At 37.5% G+C, this 23,190-nt stretch overlaps 1 protein-coding gene across 5 annotated transcripts in view; it reads left to right on the plus strand.

Annotated features, from left to right (window-relative positions):
* LOC126830218 (uncharacterized) overlaps positions 1–18,704 on the plus strand; it is a 64,277-nt gene extending 45,573 nt beyond the window's left edge. For all 5 annotated transcript variants that reach the window (XM_050560579.2, XM_050560583.2, XM_050560564.2 and 2 more), the window contains 3 exons: positions 14,939–15,357; positions 16,780–17,250; positions 18,024–18,704. In XM_050560579.2, the coding sequence (XP_050416536.1) occupies positions 14,939–15,357; positions 16,780–17,250; positions 18,024–18,620 (1,487 nt within the window). In that variant the 3' untranslated portion in view covers positions 18,621–18,704. The remainder of the gene's footprint in view (positions 1–14,938; positions 15,358–16,779; positions 17,251–18,023) is intronic.
* Positions 18,705–23,190: the final 4,486 nt, after the last annotated feature.

The following is a 23,190-nucleotide window of genomic DNA, read 5'->3' on the forward strand; positions in this document are numbered from 1 at the left end:
TGAAAAATCAAATCAACATTTCAGAACAAAACTTATATTGTTGGAATCGGATTGATTTCAGCTATCCAAAAATATAACTGAAATTTCAAAATTCCCAAAAATAAAATTTTTAGAAAATTTTGAAAAGTTTCCATTTTTCACCAAAAAAATGATAGCGACAAAGTTTCTAAATTCCACAGTTTTGAACTGCTATCTGCTCAGAAATGTCTCCAGCTATCCAAAAATGTAAATATCTGAAGAATCCATTGAGAATTAAGAGAATAGTGGCCGATTTTTAATTTCGGTGCACGTTAAAGATTTGAAGCATTTCCGCTATGCTCACAAATTTCGAAATAGCTTTAAGCGGTAGCGGCCATCCACTTTTCCGACAGAAAATCAAATTTCAAACCTCTATCTCTTATAGTTGCTGAGATCTAGCTTCCCCCTATAAAAAAAAAATAATAATATTAATCTTAGTAATAACAATAGCCTTACACCAAAGGTGAAAGCCTAATAATATTAATCTTAGTAATAACAATAGCCTAACTAGACTTGCTCGCAAGACTGAAGGCTTTCACCGTAACCAAGGCGTCACACCGTCGCCAGATGCATGACAAAAGACTATTCTTCCCCCCACCCCCACCCCCCCATTAAAACCCCCACACCCTAGCATAACTCAGATATTGACACGTTCTTTGCATGCGCATTACGATAGAGAAGGGAATTGAAAAATATAGCTGAACAATTCACATCATGATAATCCTAGATCGGTAGAATCGAACAGATGCCGATAATCCAAATATGTAATCGAAAACTCCAAATACCAAGAAATAACAATATTAGTAAATTTTCAAATTTTGAAGAAAAAATGAGAACGACACGATATCTCACTTCGGTCGTTATCACATCCGCAATATCCCCAGCTGTACAAAAATATAACTGTGAAAATATTGTGAAAATCAATATTCAGAACTCTACCTGTCACAGTTTCAAAGATCTACACGAATTAGAAAAGGAATAAACAAAACAGTTTCCGAATGGGACAAAAAAGGAATCTTAGGTCTAAGATAACTACCAAAACCTAAAACATACTTACAAGCATTAGATTTTCATTTTTGATGACAAAAAGGCGACTTCCTTATAAATAGCCGTATCGGAATCCTTTATTTTCAATGGTATCAAGTGATGACGTCATGTAGACAAATGACCTCGCACATAAATTCTACGACTAAATGTTATTTACTAAAATAACTTATTTTCAGCCTAGAAGCACCAATTCCGTATTTTGGTTGACAGTAAAATACCCTTAGTTCAATGCTTTATACGTAAGCAAAACGTTCCGATTATGACCATTTCGGACTTTTGTCGATATACAGTGCCATTTGTTTGGCCACTCTTGATACTTTTGACCGTTGTACGGTGGTTTCATACACAGATATATCAATTAGGCTCTCTATAGAAGGAGTTCCCCAAAAAAATATTAGATAGCCTTTTTGAGAAAAAGACCTCTAAACATGCTCGTACAGCGGCGCTAGTCTACTCTTATATAGAATTCCAACCGCCAAGGGATCTTTTACGGTCACACCAATTTGTACACGGGACTTCGGAATCGCGTTCATGTCAGCTACTCAAATATGTAACTGGTTCAAAAATTGATTGAATATTCAATGAAATATCGCCAATTTTCTGGTTTCGTGCACGTAAAAGATTAAATTGACGTCACTAACATATACAAATTTAATAATAATTTCAGATAGATTCCATGCTCAAACAACGTCATGCCTTTATTAGAGGTGCAATATTCGATACTTCTGTACGATACTACTGCATACAATTAACATTCGTTCGTTCGTTTCTGGTGTTTTACGTCCACTTCCACCTAAGGTGATATCGTAGACAAGGATGTTTCCTAAGAAACTTACTGGAGGAAGCCGTATGGATTAGGCTTGGTCCAGTTTAATTTGAGACGTAGTGTCTTAGCAGGGAATGCCCAAGTTAAAAATCTCATCGAAAGGAGCGGAGAAAGTTTTGGGGTAGAAAAGGGGTGGCAAGCGGGCGCAGTCTGGTCCGCTTGGCCATAAATGTTACGATCAATACAATTAACAAATTGGATTTGCTTATAAACAGCGCGAGCCGACTATTTCTGCCTAGATGATTACGGTTATAAGATAATCTTGACAAAGAAGCAACAATATTAATTCAAAGACTAATTATTACACACTGCATTCAACTATTTCTGCTACAGGGTCCCTAAACCCATATTTTGGATAGACGAAAACACTCATAGTTGAAATAATTTTAATTCAAAATATCGTCAATGTGAAAGAAAAAAAACACTCTTGAACGTTGACAAAACGTACAGATTGTATCCACCCTATGTTTCACTTAACAATGAAAGCTGCCGTTTTCAATATTTGATCCCTCTGTTCTCCTACTCCTGATATTTGGGACTGTTGTACAATCGTTTTATGTATAACACTACCGATAGGCCTCTCTGTACAAGAAGCTCCAAAAAAGAATTATGTTGACTTTTCGAGAAATAGGCCTCTAAAAATGCTCCAAATCGTAAAAATACGACGTTTTCGATTTTCGATCTCTTTTCTTGGCTACCCCTGACATTTCAAAAAATGATACAGTGGTTTCACAAAACAGAGTACCCATTAGCCTCTCGATTGAGAAAGTTTTTAAAAAATCGTTGGGGGCGTTTCCGAGAAACATGTGTCCAAAGTAGCTCGAAATCGTAAAAAACGTTACTTTTCAAAGTCACATAACTTTTTACATTTGTGATAGAAACATACCGCTTTAGTACCATCCGATAGACAATTCAATTGGCTATTAAAAGATATAAAACTTTAACTAATCGACAAGAACACAATTGATACATCGCATTTTCCGCACAGGCACCCAGTTTTCACAAATTTGTCAAAGTTTAGATACCTTCCTTGACTACTTCCGGTGATTAGAGGATTTTCATTTATAGTTCATGGACTTGTTTGGTCCTTCGACTTCATATTCCTGAAGTTTCAGAAAAATCGTTGAGCCGTTTAAAAAAAGAACACTACGATTTGACCAAAATGCGAAAAAAAAGTGAAAAATCAAATCAACATTTCAGAACAAAACTTATATTGTTGGAATCGGATTGATTTCAGCTATCCAAAAATATAACTGAAATTTCAAAATTCCCAAAAATAAAATTTTTAGAAAATTTTGAAAAGTTTCCATTTTTCACCAAAAAAATGATAGCGACAAAGTTTCTAAATTCCACAGTTTTGAACTGCTATCTGCTCAGAAATGTCTCCAGCTATCCAAAAATGTAAATATCTGAAGAATCCATTGAGAATTAAGAGAATAGTGGCCGATTTTTAATTTCGGTGCACGTTAAAGATTTGAAGCATTTCCGCTATGCTCACAAATTTCGAAATAGCTTTAAGCGGTAGCGGCCATCCACTTTTCCGACAGAAAATCAAATTTCAAACCTCTATCTCTTATAGTTGCTGAGATCTAGCTTCCCCCTATAAAAAAAAAATAATAATATTAATCTTAGTAATAACAATAGCCTTACACCAAAGGTGAAAGCCTAATAATATTAATCTTAGTAATAACAATAGCCTAACTAGACTTGCTCGCAAGACTGAAGGCTTTCACCGTAACCAAGGCGTCACACCGTCGCCAGATGCATGACAAAAGACTATTCTTCCCCCCACCCCCACCCCCCCATTAAAACCCCCACACCCTAGCATAACTCAGATATTGACACGTTCTTTGCATGCGCATTACGATAGAGAAGGGAATTGAAAAATATAGCTGAACAATTCACATCATGATAATCCTAGATCGGTAGAATCGAACAGATGCCGATAATCCAAATATGTAATCGAAAACTCCAAATACCAAGAAATAACAATATTAGTAAATTTTCAAATTTTGAAGAAAAAATGAGAACGACACGATATCTCACTTCGGTCGTTATCACATCCGCAATATCCCCAGCTGTACAAAAATATAACTGTGAAAATATTGTGAAAATCAATATTCAGAACTCTACCTGTCACAGTTTCAAAGATCTACACGAATTAGAAAAGGAATAAACAAAACAGTTTCCGAATGGGACAAAAAAGGAATCTTAGGTCTAAGATAACTACCAAAACCTAAAACATACTTACAAGCATTAGATTTTCATTTTTGATGACAAAAAGGCGACTTCCTTATAAATAGCCGTATCGGAATCCTTTATTTTCAATGGTATCAAGTGATGACGTCATGTAGACAAATGACCTCGCACATAAATTCTACGACTAAATGTTATTTACTAAAATAACTTATTTTCAGCCTAGAAGCACCAATTCCGTATTTTGGTTGACAGTAAAATACCCTTAGTTCAATGCTTTATACGTAAGCAAAACGTTCCGATTATGACCATTTCGGACTTTTGTCGATATACAGTGCCATTTGTTTGGCCACTCTTGATACTTTTGACCGTTGTACGGTGGTTTCATACACAGATATATCAATTAGGCTCTCTATAGAAGGAGTTCCCCCAAAAAATATTAGATAGCCTTTTTGAGAAAAAGACCTCTAAACATGCTCGTACAGCGGCGCTAGTCTACTCTTATATAGAATTCCAACCGCCAAGGGATCTTTTACGGTCACACCAAATTGTACACGGGACTTCGGAATCGCGTTCATGTCAGCTACTCAAATATGTAACTGGTTCAAAAATTGATTGAATATTCAATGAAATATCGCCAACTTTCTGGTTTCGTGCACGTAAAAGATTAAATTGACGTCACTAACATATACAAATTTAATAATAATTTCAGATAGATTCCATGCTCAAACAACGTCATGCCTTTATTAGAGGTGCAATATTCGATACTTCTGTACGATACTACTGCATACAATTAACATTCGTTCGTTCGTTTCTGGTGTTTTACGTCCACTTCCACCTAAGGTGATATCGTAGACAAGGATGTTTCCTAAGAAACTTACTGGAGGAAGCCGTATGGATTAGGCTTGGTCCAGTTTAATTTGAGACATAATGTCTTAGCAGGGAATGCCCAAGTTAAAAATCTCATCGAAAGGAGCGGAGAAAGTTTTGGGGTAGAAAAGGGGTGGCGAGCGGGCGCAGTCTGGTCCGCTTGGCCATAAATGTTACGATCAATACAATTAACAAATTGGATTTGCTTATAAACAGCGCGAGCCGACTATTTCTGTCTAGATGATTACGGTTATAAGATAATCTTGACAAAGAAGCAACAATATTAATTCAAAGACTAATTATTACACACTGCAATCAACTATTTCTGCTACAGGGTCCCTAAACCCATATTTTGGATAGACGAAAACACTCATAGTTGAAATAATTTTAATTCAAAATATCGTCAATGTGAAAGAAAAAAAACACTCTTGAACAGGCTCTATACGTTGACAAAACGTACAGATTGTATCCACCCCATGTTTCACTTAACAATGAAAGCTGCCGTTTTCAATATTCGATCCCTCTGTTCTCCTACTCCTGATATTTGGGACTGTTGTACAATCGTTTTATGTATAACACTACCGATAGGCCTCTCTGTACAAGAAGCTCCAAAAAAGAATTATGTTGACTTTTCGAGAAATAGGCCTCTAAAAATGCTCCAAATCGTAAAAATACGACGTTTTCGATTTTCGATCTCTTTTCTTGGCTACCCCTGACATTTCAAAAAATGATACAGTGGTTTCACAAAACAGAGTACCCATTAGCCTCTCGATTGAGAAAGTTTTTAAAAAAATCGTTGGGGGCGTTTCCGAGAAACATGCGTCCAAAGTAGCTCGAAATCGTAAAAAACGTTACTTTTCAAAGTCACATAACTTTTTACATTTTTGATAGAAACATACCGCTTTAGTACCATCCGATAGACAATTCAATTGGCTATTAAACGATATAAAACGTTAACTAATCGACAAGAACACAATTGATACATCGCATTTTCCGCACAGGCACCCAGTTTTCACAAATTTGTCAAAGTTTAGATACCTTCCTTGACTACTTCCGGTGATTAGAGGATTTTCATTTATAGTTCATGGACTTGTTTGGTCCTTCGACTTCATATTCCTGAAGTTTCAGAAAAATCGTTGGAGCCGTTTAAAAAAAGAACACTACGATTTGACCAAAATGCGAAAAAAAAGTGAAAAATCAAATCAACATTTCAGAACAAAACTTATATTGTTGGAATCGGATTGATTTCAGCTATCCAAAAATATAACTGAAATTTCAAAATTCCCAAAAATAAAATTTTTAGAAAATTTTGAAAAGTTTCCATTTTTCACCAAAAAAATGATAGCGACAAAGTTTCTAAATTCCACAGTTTTGAACTGCTATCTGCTCAGAAATGTCTCCAGCTATCCAAAAATGTAAATATCTGAATGGGACAAAAAAGGAATCTTAGGTCTAAGATAACTACCAAAACCTAAAACATACTTATAAGCATTAGATTTTCATTTTTGATGAGAAAAAGGCGACTTCCTTATAAATAGCCGTATCGGAATCCTTTATTTTCAATGGTATCAAGTGATGACGTCATGTAGACAAATGACCTCGCACATAAATTCTACGACTAAATGTTATTTACTAAAATAACTTATTTTCAGCCTAGAAGCACCAATTCCGTATTTTGGTTGACAGTAAAATACCCTTAGTTCAAATATTGCCACTTAAAAAAAGATCTCTATATATGCTTTATACGTAAGCAAAACGTTCCGATTATGACCATTTCGGACTTTTGTCGATATACAGTGCCATTTGTTTAGTCACTATTGATACTTTTGACCGTTGTACGGTGGTTTCATACACAGATATATCAATTAGGCTCTCTATAGAAGGAGTTCCCCCCAAAAAAATTAGATTGCCTTTTTGAGAAAAAGACCTCTAAACATGGTCGTACAGCGGCGCTAGTCTACTCTTATATAGAATTCCAACTGCCAAGGGATCTTTTACGGCCACACCAATTTGTACAGGGGACTTCGGAATTGCGTTCATGTCAGCAACTCAAATATGTAACTGGTTCAAAAATTGATTGAATATTCAATGAAATATCGCCAATTTTCTGGTTTCGTGCACGTAAAAGATTTCACGTCACTAACATATAAAAATTTGATAATAATTTCAGATAAGAGTCCATGGTCAAACAACGTCATGCCTTTACCAGAGGTGCAATGTACGATATTTCTGTACGATACTACTGCATACATTTAACAAATTGGATTTGCTTATAAACAGCGCGAGCCGTCCATTTCTGTCTAGATGATTACGGTTATAAGATAATCTTGACAAAAAAGCAACAATATTAATTCAAAGACTAATTATTACACACTGCAATCAACTATTTCTGCTACAGGGTCACTAAACCCATATTTTGGATAGAATTAAACACTCATAGTTGATAATTTCAGATAAGAGTCCATGCTCAAACAACGTCATGCCATTACCAGAGGTGCAATGTACGATATTTCTGTACGATACTACTGCATACAATTAACAAATTGGATTTGCTTATAAACAGCGCGAGCCGTCCATTTCTGTCTAGATGATTACGGTTATAAGATAATCTTGACAAAAAAGCAACAATATTAATTCAAAGACTAATTATTACACACTGCAATCAACTATTTCTGCTACAGGGTCACTAAACCCATATTTTGGATAGAATTAAATACTCATAGTTGAAATAATTTTAATTCAAAATATCGTCAATGTGAAAGAAAAAAAACACTCTTGAACAGGCTCTATACGTTGACAAAACGTAAAGATTGTATCCACCCTATGTTTCGCTTAACAATGAAAGCTGCCGTTTTCAATATTCGATCCCTCTGTTCTCCTACTCCTGATATTTAGGACTGTTGTACAATCGTTTTATGTATAACACTACCGATAGGCCTCTCTGTAGAAGTTCCAAAAAATAAGTATGTTGACTTTTCGAGAATTAGGCCTCTAAAAATGCTCCAAATCGTAAAAATACGACGTTTTCGATCTCTTTTTTTCGGCTACCCCTGACATTTCAAAAAATGATACAGTGGTTTCACAAAACAGAGTACCCATTAGCTTCTCGATTGAGAAAGTTTCCGAGAAGCATGCGTCCAAAGTTGCTCGAAATCGTAAAAAAACGTTACTTTTCAAAGTCACATAACTTTTTAAATTTTTGATAGAAACATGCTGCTTTAGTACCATCCGATAGACAATTCAATTGGCTATTAAACGATATAAAACTTTAACTAATCGACAAGAACGCAATTGATACATCGCATTTTCCGCACAGGCACCCATTTTTCACAATTTTGTCAAAGTGTGGATACCTTTCTTGACTACTTCCGGTGATTAGATGATTTTCATTTATAGTTCATGGACTTGTTTGGTCCTTCGACTTCATATTCCTGAAGTTTCAGAAAAATCATTAGAGCCGTTTTAAAAAAATAAAAACTCTACGATTTGACCAATATGCGAAAAAAAAGTGAAAATTCTAAGTCAACATTTCAGAACAAAACTTATATTGTTGGAATCGGATTGATGTCAGCTATCCCAGAATATAAATGAAATTTCAAAATTCCCCCAAAAAATATTTTAGAAAATTTTGAAAAATTTCCATTTTTCACCCAAAAAATGATAGCGACAAAGTTTCTGCTCAGAAATGTCTCCAGCTATCCAAAAATGTAAATATCTGAAGAATCAATTGAGAATTAAGAGAATAATGGCCGATATTCAATTTTCGTGCACGTTAAAGATTTCACGCATTTCCGCTATGCGCACAAATTTCGAAATAGTTTTAAGCAGTAGCTGCACACTACTTTTCCGACAGAAAATCAAATTTCAAACCTCTATCTCTTATAGTTGCTGAGATCTAGCTTCCTCCAATAAAAAAAAGAATAATAATATTAATCTTAGTAATAACAATAGCCTAATAATATTAATCTTAGTAAAACAATAGTCTTTCACCGAAGGTGAAAGCCTAATAATAATATTAATCTTAGTAAAAACAATAGTCTTTCACCGAAGGTGAAAGCCTAACTAGACTTGCTTGCAAGACTGAAGGCTTTCACAGTAACCAAGGCGTCCCACCGTCGCCAGATGCATGACAAAAGACTATTCCCACCACACGTTCTTTGTATGCGCATTAAAAAAGGGAAGGGAATTAGAGAAGGGAATTGAAAAATAGAGTTGAACAATTAGCATCATGATAATCCTAGATCGGTAGAATGGAACAAACGCCGGCAATCAAAATATGTAATCGAAAACTCAAAATTCCAAGAAATAACAATTTTAGTAAATTTTCAAATTTTGAAGAAAAAATGAGAACGACATGGTATCTCAATTCGGTCGTTATCGCATCCGCAATATCCCCAGCTGTACAAAAATATAACTTTTTCGAAAATCGGTTTGGAATTGACATAATTAGGGCCGGTTTTCAATTTTCGTGCACGTTAAAGATTTACACCACTTCGGGCCTGTTCACAACTTTCGCGATAGTTATAAGTAATAATTGCTAAAAACAAGGGAAAAATCAATATTCAGAACTCTGTTAGTTTCAGAGATCTACACGAATGGTAAATGGAATATAAAAAAAACAACAGTTTTCCGAATGGGACAAAAACAGTCTTTGAAGTCTCAGATAACAACTAAAACCCTAAATCATAATTATCAACTTTTCTTTATAAATACAGAGGGGCGACTTCCTTATAAATAGCTGCAGCAGAGAGCTTTATTTTAAATGGTATAAAGAGATGACGTCATGTACACACAAAAAAAACTCGGATATTAATTTCAGGAGCGACTGTTATTTACTAATATGAAATATTTCACTCTAGAAGCACCAGTGCCAGATACTAATATGAAATATCTTAACTCTAGAAGCACCAGTGCCAGATATTGGTTAACAGTAGAACACCCTTAGTTCAAATATTGCCACTTTGAAAAATAGTTGTCTATATTATACGTATGCAGAACGTTCCGATTATGACCATTTCGGACTTTTGTCGATATACAGTGCCATTTGTTTGGCCACTCATGATACTTTTGACCGTTGTACGGTGGTTTCATACGGGGAGGGGGATGTGGAGGGGGGTAACACGCACGCGTACGCTGTATCATACGGTCTGTCATTGAGTCAACTGGCGGGGTTTCGATTCCCCGATTGTACGTGACAAGGAGTAGGGTCGCCTGTCCAACCTCGTGGGTTTTCTCCGGGTCCTCCGGTTTCCTCCCACTGCTAAAGACCCCTACGCGCAAGCGAATTATTGAAATAAAAAAATAAACCATATGTTAGTCCCGAAATGACTTAGTTTGTTTCGAGTGGACTGGTTCAAAAATTGATTGAATATTCAATGAAATATCGCCAATTTTCTTGTTTCGTGCACGTTAAAGATTCAACGTCAGTAACATATAAAAAATTAATATTAACTACAGATAGTATCCATGCTCTAACAACGTCATGCCTTTTATTACAGGTGCAATATTCGATACTGCTGTACGATACTACTGCAACCGCTAAACAAATTGGACTTGCTTATAAACAGCGCGAGCCGTCGATTTCTGTCCAGATTATTACCGTTATAAGATAATTTTGACAAAGAAGCAACAGTATTAATTCAAAGACTAATTATTACACACAGCAATCAACTATTTATGTTACAGGGTCACTAAAGCCATATTTTGGACAGAAGAAAACACTCATATACTCAGCAAAATTAAAAACTTGACACTCGGTATTTTTGGGACTAGATTTTTGATATTTGGTTTAAGGCAACTATTTTAGTGTTATGTTGTGCACAGACGACCTTGACATCAACAGAAAGCAAGAATACGTCTCGCCGAAAGTCCTTGACATTGATAACGTTCGTGATGTCACAGTACCCCCCAAAATGAAATTCACAGACGTGGAGAACAATCGGAATAAAGTGTTTAGTAACGGTTGTGGCCTCCTCTAGCGTCTCGTACTGCCACACAATAGAGAGGTTAAGATTTGACCCGAGAACGACAACGAGAACGAGGTGACGTCGTTCTCGTTCTCGTGGGCCTCGACGCTAAAATGCAGTTAAGAAAAAATGCGTCCGAGTTCCTTTGTTTGTAGGTGGCGCGCCGATTTGTAAACATAGCATTAGCAGACGACGCAACATTAGCCTACTTCCGTGCTTGGACATAATTCTGGACAATGTGCACCAAAAATGTATAAAAAGGGCATGATAAATAGGCTAAGTTGTTTAAAATGGTGTGTGAAATTTATAGTAATTTAAAATTTGTAAGAAACACAGACAAACAAAAATGTCAAGAAGAACCACAATCGGCAATTTTGTAACATTTTGGTCATTTTTACTATGCCAACAAAAACATACGATATTTTCGTTTAACAACGCCTCATGTCCCTTAAACTTTGTACGTGTGTTCGGTACATGTTTGGTAAACACGTAACAGTAACAAAATTTATGTTTATTGATGTAAAATACTAGTAATATAAACTCGGAAGTACTTACGACTTCGGCGTCCTCAAGTCGTTTTCACGTCCGAGATTGAAAGCAGACGTGGCGAAACCCCACTAAAAATGATGACGTAATGCACAGAACGACGTCACCTCGTTCTCGTTCTCGTTCTCTATTCCAACTGCCAGGGGATCTGTATCGAATTCCAACTGCCAGTGGATCTTTTACACGCACGCTAATGTGTACACGGGATATCATTTTTACGTATCATCCGAACGATTAGAAAGTTGTCGTTGTCCTGCATCACTGACAAGGGGAAAGAAAAACGATCAAAGTCGGGTGGAGAGAGAGAGAGTGAGAGAGCGAGAGAGAGAGATAGAGAGAGAGATGGTGTTTAACGTCCACTCGACACAAACTAGGTCATTTCGGTACATGTGGTTCAATTTCAATAATTCACTTGCACGTAGGGGTCTTCAGTAGTAGGAGGACCCGGAGAAAACCCACGAGGTTGGACAGGCGACCCTACTCCTTGTCACGTACAACCGGGAATTGAAACCACGCCCGTTGACTCAATGATAGACCTTATGATACAACATGCACAGGCTAACCATTCGGTCATCCGCCCACTCTCAAAGTCGGGTGGTACGAAACTCTATTAAATGACGGGGATGGGGGTATTTAAAGTAGCTAAGTCTCTAACTCAATATCATTGAAAGAAAACACGAATTTAAATCCACACTGATGTTGTGATCTTACCGGGAATAGATGGGCTTCTGATATCCAATATTTAAGACAAAATAAACACTTTACCATTGGTATACCATAATGCGTTTCAGCGCCAGAACTGGGCTAGACCTATCTCAAACGGTGATGCCATATCCATATCTGGAAAGCATGCCCAATAAATATTATCGGTGTAGGCTGGAATAGCCAGACGCTAGAGACAGCCATTCGATTGAGACTTCCGGCGTATTTCGCCAAACATAACTGATTTGAAATTATAACAAAATCAGAAACGATTGAATGTAAATCAGTTTATATACATTCATATTACATTATTATATGCGTTACGACCCATTTGTTTCAATTTGTAGGTCCCATATATTAGCGATTTAGTTCCTTTTTAGTAAACATACGTGTACCTGTCTTAATACGAATTCCAGATATCATGTTACGTATACTAAAACGCACGTTCATTTCTCTTTTCGAATAATTAAATAATTTTCTGGTACTTATTTTGAAAATTTGAAATGGGGTTTAAGGTCCTACTGTTATGCTCCAACCGGGCTAATGGGAATGGGTATACGCCATACAGTGTGCTACGACGGAAATTTTGCCCGGGCAGTGACATTATGGCCTATTCTTATATCGAATTCTAACTGACAAGGGATATTTTACGTGCACGCAAATGTATACAGGTTTCGATCAACTTTCCCGGCCAATACAGGGATCGAAAACGCGACCTCCAGGCTAGCGAGCCAGCGTCTCACCTCTTAGCTACCCTACTTTGAAGAAAAGGATAAAAAGATTAAAGTTGAAGTGAAAAGGGTGCGGGACTATGAAGTAACAATGTGGGGCTTGCATGATAGCTTGATTCGCCCTTATTGAATGGTAAGCCGACTTATTGTATGGTGACTTATTGTATGCCAGCATGATCTCAGCCCCTTTTACTGACCTTGACCTTGTAGATTGATCGCGTAAATTATTAATTTCCGTATGAGCTTCGTCGTAGACCCGATATAAGGTATATGTTCTAATATGCCAGGTTCTATTACGCAGTTGTCTAGTATGCAAAATGCAGAATAGATTAGTGTTATGTGCAAAATAACTATTATACTGTATTTTGTATTATTGAAAGGTGCATTCTGTATTCTAACACCGTGACATTGGTATTGTGGAGCAATAGGAATTGCAAATTGTAAAACTAAAATACGTATTTTGAACTGCTGGCATATGCAGTTTGCACTATGAACATTGAAATAATATTGGCAACGTTATCCTTCTTAACTATAGGATCGTCATTGCACTGCCACCTCATGACTCATGCTGACATTACACTGCCACCTCATGACTCATGCTGACATTACACAATGATTTCTTTGGGTTGTATTCCTGATTGTTTTCAAATTTGAGTGAAATCTGTGTCACTACAGGCCCGGGACTGTACAGCGCAGTGGACGCTTACGGCTAGCTCCCGGATCCATTCACTCTTTTTGAATTGCTAGTTTATTTGTGGTTTCTGAGTATGATGTCTTGTCCATGTATTTGTTTTTATGTAAATTATGTGTGGTGCAGTCCCCCTGCACTTTCTATTATAGACAACCCCCTTACAAAATAAGCAGAAATATAAAAGACAACAGGCGATCCATTAATAGCATTATAATCTTATAAATAGAACAGGCGATAAAAATGGACATATCCAGCAACTTGAATCGTACTCCTCTTTCGCGCATTGTACTTTACAACTCGGCCATGTTTAATACATTATAGTCGCGCTTATCAAGTCCTGATAAGCGGTTTTAAATATCCCTTTAAACGATTTAGATCACTTATTTTATCTGTAGAACCTTTATTTACAAACCGATTTTGCAGAGACTTGCAGAATAAGCACCAAATGACTCAATTTATCGTTTGTCATTGACATTTTACCTGATTTCAAAGTCTTACACTTTTTTTTATAAAAAAAACCGTCAATTTTATGACGTCACTTTTAAAAAAAATGTAGGTCAAATATCAAAATTTCAAAATGATCGATCGACTGCGAATTGTGAATGCTTTGACGATATTGAAAATTGGATAGGAATTGTAGGAGGAGTAGGATTGGGAAGATTTACTTACATTTTCAAAATAGTGGCACTTCATGAAAGTACTCTAAAAAGTTGATAGACGACTCCTACTGACAAATATTTTTAAATAAGGCAAAATTAAAGAAGTTGAAAATCTGACTTTATCTTCAAAGGGGAGATAATCGGAAAATTTTTGTTGACAATTTTGGCCTTATCCACCCATTTGTAATGTATTCTGAAAGTTTCAAGTAGAAATCTTCCAAAATAAAAAAGTTACGCTCAGAATTTTCCCACTTTTCACATTTGAGCTTAAAATTACGTCATACGCATGCGTCGTAGGGGTCACAATGTCAGGAAGTAACAGTTGAGAAATACAAACAGCTACAAATTGGTGAAAACCGCATTCAAATTGGTTGAGAAAAAAAAAGTTTCCTTTGATGTCTCATATTTGTCTAATTTCGTTGATGACGTCACTTCCTGATAACATTTCTAAAATTTTATTTATTCATTTACCCTTTCAACTAAATACCTTTCGGATAGTATAGAGTTTAATTCTGTAGAATATGTACTTTTTCCAAAAACGCGAGGAAAAATAATATAATCCGAACAAAAACAATAGTTTTTATACAAAACTAATAATTCGAACAAAAACAATAGTTTTTATACTACGTAGTATAAAAACTAATAATAAAAACTAATCAATAATTTATGGACAAATGACTTTTTAGGTAAAGGTGCTCTGGAGCCGTATCCTGACCCCGTAACTCAAGTCAACCATTTTACACCATCAGAAGTATTTAAAGTGGAGAAAGGAAAAAGATATCGGTTTCGTGTGGCCAGCAATGGCGTTTTAAACTGCCCTCTACAGTTCTCCGTACAAGACCATCAGCTTTATATGATCTCTTCTGATGGCTACCCATTCCACTCCATAATTGTAGACTCTTTTAATATCTTTGCTGGAGAAAGATATGATTTCGTTCTTCACGCTGACCGAGACATTGATAATTACTTAATCCACGTCAGAGGATTGGCGGACTGTGGTGCTTCATTCAAACAAGCCAAACAACATGCTATCTTGAAATATAGCGGAGCACACCGTGATCTGGTAACGAGGCCAGATTATAATGATGGGAGGAGAACAGGTTTGGTAAGATGCCTTCCTTTTTGTGTATTTTCATCTGTTTGATATTTAAATTGATCACTGAACAAACACTTATTGGGTATCGTTTTTGCTATAATTGGCCCCTTTTCATCAATGATACCCGTTTTGAAGACATAAGTTAATGACAAAGGACTGGTATTAGAAAAGAGGGGTGCACAGAAAACTCGCTGGCCGTGGTGGCTCGGTGAGTAAGACGTTGGCTTGCTAAACCTGGAGATCCGTTTTTGATCCCCGTGTTGGTCTTGACCGTTCATAGAGATAATCCGGCGTGGTTCCCCCGTGTCAGTGTTTCAGGACTGAGTGCCAGTCAGTGCTCAAACGTATAGTCATTTGGATGGGACGAAAAACCGATTTCCCGTGTATACCTTGGCGTGCAAGTAAACAAACCTTGACAGTTGGAATTCGAAATAACAGTAGGCGGCAGTGCCGCTGTCCAGGCAAAATTTTCCCCATAGCACACTGTATGGCGTATGCCCGTCTTCATTAGATCAGTCGGTGAAGAAAAGTTGGAGGATAAACCCCATTTCATTTCAAGTTGTTGGGTAAAAGAGATTAAAGAAATGCATATTGTTGAAAGATACAGTTTGTTAACAGAACAGTTAAAGGAGCTAAATTTCTATTCTTTGGCACCTACAAATGGACACAAATGTGTAGCAACGCATATAATAATGTAATATGAATGTATAAAAACTGATTTACATTTAATCGTTTGCTGTAATTTCTAATCAGTTATGTTCGGCAATCTTTGGTGTCTGGTTATTCCCGTCTACATATGTAGAATTCTTCTTTGGGATATGTTTAACCTCGTTCATCAAGTTACTGCATTACAAATGGCGCCCGAAGGCATTCTGTAACGCGATTCGTGTGCCAATTTTAAAATTTTCATTTTGTATTAAATTTGGATATCAGAGATCCATCTTTTCATGGCAAGATAACAACACCAATGTTGATTTAAATTGACCAATAAGTTGTGTTTGCTTTGTCGAAGACTGTGGATGATATTGAGTTAGAGACGTGCCTGCTTTAAGTACAGGGAGTCAGCGTAGCTAAGTGAGTAAGACGCTGGCTCGCTAGCCTGGAGGTCGCGGGTTCGCTCCCGGTGTTGACCGAGAAAGTTGCTCGGGATTTTCCTGCGTGGTCGTTCGGATGGTACGAAAAACCGAGGTCCTGTGTACATATTGGCGTGCATGTAAAAGATCTCGTGGCAGTTGGAATCTGATATAAGAGTTTCTCGTAGCGCCGCTGTCCGGGCAAAAAAGTCCCTCATAGCACACTGTATGGCGTATGCCCGTCTTCATTATCCCAGTCGGAGCAGAACAGTAGGACGTTGCAGGTGTGTTCTTTTGTAATTTCGTCACACTGTCAATACTATCGAAATGTAAGAACTTTAAACGTTTCTCTTTTCAGAAACTGAACCCATGGAATCGTCGCGGTACACCGACTCTACTGCCAGTATCAACACTATGTTCAATAGCCGAAGATGATATAGCTTTAAAACCAATACCCGACAGACAATTCTATATCGCAATGGACTTCAACGTCATCGATAACCAGAATTTTCATCATCCTCAATTCTATTCTATATTTGATGTGGTGAAGAGGAAGAAACTCTTGTCACCCCAGATGAATCACATCTCGACAATTTTTCCACCCTCACCACCGCTGGGTCAGTGGTCGGATTTGTCAGAAGATATGTTCTGTAACAGTGAAACAGTCAGTATCAACTGTACTGTAAAATACTGCCAGTGTGTACATCGACTACAGGTGGCACTAGGAGATGTCGTGGAGATTATTCTTGTGGATGAGGGCGTGGCTTTTAATGCTAATCACCCCATGCATTTACATGGCCACGCATTCCGTGTGGTCGCCATGGACAGGGTAAGGCTTTATTTATTAAGATTTAAAATACAGATGTGACGTCATCCTTTGATGTGCCAAGTGTAACTAGTTAGAATATAGGACCCGAGTGACGTATTTCATTGCAAGTCACGTGCAAGTGTCTGTATTTTAAGTTGTTTAATAGTCTCGAGCTTAAGACATTGAGTAATATATTGAAACAACACGAGGTACGTAGTCTCGAGCTGTTGTTTCAATATATCACTTAATGTCTCGCTCTCGGCCATTAAGCCACACATAATGACTGTTGTTTTTCTCAGGGACGTGAGCGCTGAAACCAATGGGTCACCCGGAACACTTTCTTTTCGTAGATCATTTGACTGTCATACCGAGTTTGATCAGAATGGTAATAATGGACAATAATTTATCGAAACTGCACAAGTTTGTGATTTCAGGGTAATGCCCCGGGGCTGTATGTATGGCAGATTGTATTCATTCGTCAGTTTTGATAAGTGCAGACTAAGCTGATTATAACATCATCAACGCAATCCTTGAGCGTGGTATGGTTTGTGGTGAAAAATTACATAACTGCATCAAGGCTCGCGATAACAAACATTTGTCAGGTTTTGTTTTTGTAAACAATATTTTATTTCATTCATGGGGAACAGGCTAGGCCCATGTTAACTCCTCTCCGGGCTTATGAAAAGAGTTATGAAATTCGGTTGGTGGGAATATAGATTTATCTGTACATTGCTCAAACCCTTTAGACCGTAAACACGTATTCAGTTAATGACCTTTATATTCTCTGTTTTCAGTTAGGCAATTCGACGTCGGTAGAGCACGTGATGGAGTTGGATAAACAAGGGGGGATAATTAGGAAATTGCATGGTGCTGTTACTAAAGATAGTGTTACAGTACCTGATGGTGGCTATACTGTTCTCAGATTTCACGCTAATAATGTCGGTTTCTGGCTGTTCCATTGCCATGTAGAGTTCCATATAGAAATAGGCATGGGATTAGTAATACAAGTCGGTTCTTACCAACAGATGCCACGCCCTCCTCCAAATTTTCCACGTTGTGGCAACTGGGACGGTGGTGATCCTGCTACTGGAAGTGATCCTTTAATCGGAAGTGTAGACACGAATATTCAAGTAAATAAAAGTTCCACAGCGAACGTAGACTCGAACATACCACATAAACCGACACCCAGTACTTTTGAAAGTTCCAGAATAGCAAACACTGACAGTGAGGGTGATGATGACGGAAATAATATGGACGATATTGAAAATAAATCGGGCGAAATTATGGAAGACATTCTATCAGACGATAAATCAAATGGAATAAGTGTTGTATATTTATTTAACGGTCGATTTATCAGGATAATGGTCACAGTTTTAATTATGAATGTTTGACCACAAAATATTTTATCACGTTTTTTTTATATGTATTTATGTTTTATGTTGAAAAAAAAAGGATCGAATATACCTCTAAATTTACACGTTTGAACGTTGTTGTCATGGAAGTGAAAGGGCTATAAAGGAATATAATGATAATTGTGTTTTAGTAATGGGTTGGTTTTCATTATAAGCAATTCGTCAGTATAATCCTATACAATTAAGATGAATGCAAAAAGGGTGGAACGTGATTTTACCTCTCGCAAAAACAGCAGTGCAGTCATTTGGAGACCAGTCTACAGTTATCAGTAGAGAATAGAATGTTTCCTCGGTAGTGGTGTTACTCGAACGCCAACTGTTCTGAGTTATTGTACGCATGTACATACTAACGTGTACACGGGTGGGCCTTGGTTTTTCGATCCGTCTTAACATAGAACTAGAATACTAACGGGAACGCCCATCGTTTGACGTCACTACCTTATGTGACGGCCGGCCTCTGACGCTGATATCGCGCACAGCGTACTTCCGGTTTCTGCTCGCACTAACAAAATGCCTGGCGCGAATTATGTTTTGTTCGGATGTTCCGCCTGCAATAAAAGAAATCGGGGATTATCTTTCTATGGCTTACCCAAAAACAACATAGAATGGAGAGAGAATCGTTTACGTATCATACAGTCTATTAGATCAGACCCGATAAACGAAAAGACCTTGACAATATGTTCAAGACACTTTGAGTAGTTTGAGCCGGATTGTTTCGTTGAAAGAAAGAAAGTAAGTGAAAACCCAAAGGAAATTAAATTATGTAGATTCTAGTAAGCAGTTCACCCTGACAATCTACACTGAAATTAAATTTAACCCATACTAGCTGAGTGTCTGTATTCTCATGTTTGTCCGTTTTCTCTCATCAAAGTTGCATGCTACCCAGCTAACAAAATTTAGTTTTCCGAACGTTTTAAAACATTATTTTTTCGTTATTTAACGTTCGTTGTGAATGTTTGGGGCAGGTGACCCAGGTAAATATAGGAGCAGAACAGTAGGACGTTAAACCCCATTTCATTTCATTTCATTTTTGTAAGCCAGGAAAGTTTTGTTGTCGCAAGGCCAACGTTTTTTTACAAACGTAACAGGATAAGTTAACTGAGCATTAATGTTAACGTTTTGAAAACATTAGTTATTCTGTTATTTCATGTTCGTTGTGAATGTTTGGCCAGGAAAGTTTTGTTGTCGTAACGTAAACGTTTTTACAAACGTTACAGGATACCTTTACTGAACATTAATGTTAACGTATTGAAAACGTTAACGTTAACGTTTTGAAAACATTAGTTATTATGGTTATTTCACGTTAGTTTTGAATGTTCATCTGACGTAAGCCAGGAAAGTTTTGTTTTCAAAAGGCCAACGTTTTTTACAAACGTTACTTGAAAAGTTAACTGAAACATTAATGTTAACGTTTTGAAAACGTTCGTTGTGAATGTTTGTGGCACATGACCCAGGAAAGTTTTGTTGTCGTAACGTTAACGTTATGCCGACGGAATGGGCCATATCCCAATACCTTTCCTTTATATATACTATTTCTATGAAGCGTGCCAGTGCGTGCCACAAAATGACTCACAAAATGGTCACGCATGCTTAAAACTGAGTACACTAGCGTAACCAATACCTGACAATGCAGGAACTGGCGTACCATAGCGCAAGTGCGCGGACACCTGCGCACACTGTGCGCAATCTATCCGCAAATATTGCGTACTGTAACGGGACAATGATGGACAATGCGGGACACATGAGAGACAACTAACATGGTACGAATGCGCACCAGTGCGGACAGATTTTGCATACTATGAGCAAAGGTTGGTCAGCAACGGCACGAACTATTTGATTGACAGGTGAAATATACATGATATCCATCCGCATTGGTACGCATTAATGATTACCATTGCGGATTCAAAATGCGTGAAAGTGTCAATGGGGCATTAGAGTGAACACTTACAGGTTCAGCACCCCACCTCCACGACCACCCCACCTCCACGACCACCTATGCCAGCCCACAACAGCAAATACGCCCAGAAAATTTTTAATCAATTTTATTTTTTTTTTCTCACCTTACACCATGGATAATAAGGGATTTTAAAAGTAATAATACAATATTTACTATTATACACACAGAACTTTTTGACACGATTTACAATTTACAAATGCGCAGAGATGCGAAAGCCTTATCTCTACACACAATTGATAATAACGTAATCCCACAAGAAACAATGGGCCATAACCGATGCATTCATGAAGAAAGGCTTGAATAGTTCAAATAAAAAAGAGGTAATTAATATCATGATTAATATACGAAGATATTGAACCACCATGCATGTCAGCGAGAGCACCATAGTACTTTGATTCATGTACATTCACCAATATCGCTGTAATGAATTAAAAAATATGATTTATTATTGGTGTATGTCTTATGAATATAAATATGAGAGCAAGATTTGGAATGTTAATCAGGACATTAACACGTTACCTGTATTATTACCTACTAGCAGGATACACGGCTTCGCCCGGTGGCCCAAATTCGCTTGGGGCAGAAATTCGACAGGGGCTTAATAAGCCTAGGGCCCAAATTCGTCAGGGGTCCAATTGACTGAGGGCCAAATTCGCCCTGGACCCAAATTCGCCCTATAAAAAAATTCTCTCTTTAACCAAAGTTGCCCGAGGCCCAAATTCGATAGCCTAAAACATTCACGGGATATTGCTGGTTAAGTTGATAGCACATATGTGAGGTTGGAGCCCGGCGTCGAATCGTTACTCGCCCGGGGCCCAGGACCAATTTCGATAGCCTAAAACATTCACGTGGTCATTTTGTTACCACACATGTGGTTGTAGATCGCGGCGGCGAACCATGATAAGCGAACATACACATTTCTTTGATTTTATTTATCTGGAAATATAGTCACATGCATATTGCACGCAGCGATCCATCTACGTCATACTTCGAGAATACATCACTGCCCTAATCTGCAGAATAGTGTTCTAAGCTCTAGTGTGCCAGTCCCTTAGGTGAATGTATGGGTATTGTGGCGCATTCTCCGGCCTGTGGGAGCGTCGCAATGCGCAAAATAGGGATGGGGATGTTATGTCTTCAAACAAGATATGCCGCGGGGGCTCAGTGGATATGGTGTTTGCGCAGTAACCAGGAGGTTCGGTGTTCGGCAAGAAAATTCCTCGTGGATTTTCCTGCCTGATTTTCCCTTGTTGGTGATACAGAACGGATGGCCTGTCGATGAAAAACTCCTAGTCGTTCAGTTGGAATGGAAAACTGAGGCCCATGTATACCATTGGCTGTCCGGGCAAAAGTTCCCTCATAGCCAACGGAATGGCGCATGCCCGTCTTCATTAGCAAAGGTACCGTACAGAAAAGCAGGACGTTAAACCCCATTTGATTTGATTTTAATGTCGACTAAGGTCAACAAAAAGTTAAGACTCGGCGTTCTTGGATTAAAAACTTAGACGTTCAGTGCTCGTAGCCGCTATCGGACTTTGCTTGCCCCACCCCCTCCGCCACACAGCAAATACGCCCAGAAACATTCAAATCATTGCTTTAAAAGTAAGGTCTGTATAAAGAATGATATATGCCGCTTTTTAATTGCCCTATATTGTATTTACTTTTTACCTACCTTACAAAATGGATAATAAGGGATTAAGATTACTATTATTCACACAGATTTTGACAAGATTTCAATAGCCGTTATACCAATTTACAAATGTTCAGAAACAGGTGATAATAAGGTAATCTCAGAAAAAAAAACAACATTGGCTATATCTGTGTTCCTTATATCTACCAAGTTTCAACTTGATACCTCAAATAGTGTCGGAGATCTTTGATGCTAAAACTAATCGAGCGAACTTCCGAATTTCGAAAAACTGTCAGTCAGAGCCCATACAGGATTCCTCCAAAGAATCGAAAAATGAAAACCCGAAGAAGATCCGTTGAGAAATAATCGAGATATGGACAATCTTAGATTATTTTGTGTCCCATCCGAAAAACACTTCCTGTTTGTCAAAAATGACTCATTTATATTTAATAAATAGATCCACGGAGGTCACATCACCATCTACAGTTTTGGCTTGCAAACTCTGACTAAATCCCCCCCCCCCCCAAAAAAAAAACTAAAAAAAAAATAGAACTCAGAAAGCGTACTGACGTGTTTTGGCACGTCAGGTCACGTCAGGTCACGCCTTGTCACGTCAACAATCAAGTTATACCATGAACTATTGAGTATAGTAACATTCAATACATGTTGAAGTTGAAAAAAACCTGTTATTTTGAACTCTTAATTGTCGACTTTCATCATGTGAATTGAAATTTCTCATTTTTCATAGAAACAAAAATTTTAAATAATCAGGATCAACATTTTAGATCGGGAATTAGCGAAAATCCATATTCACTGGGAGACGCCATCTTGGATTTGTAGACTGGATTCCAAACCACACCGAGACTGAATATTTTGGCAAAGCGGGTTGAAGGGAGCTGGAGTTGATATATTGACCCTTTGAATAATAATATAGGCGATTGGGTACCAATTAAAAGTGAAGT

This window comes from Patella vulgata, chromosome 1 (genome assembly GCF_932274485.2).
Source record: "Patella vulgata chromosome 1, xgPatVulg1.2, whole genome shotgun sequence".
Taxonomy (NCBI): Eukaryota; Metazoa; Mollusca; class Gastropoda; family Patellidae; genus Patella; species Patella vulgata.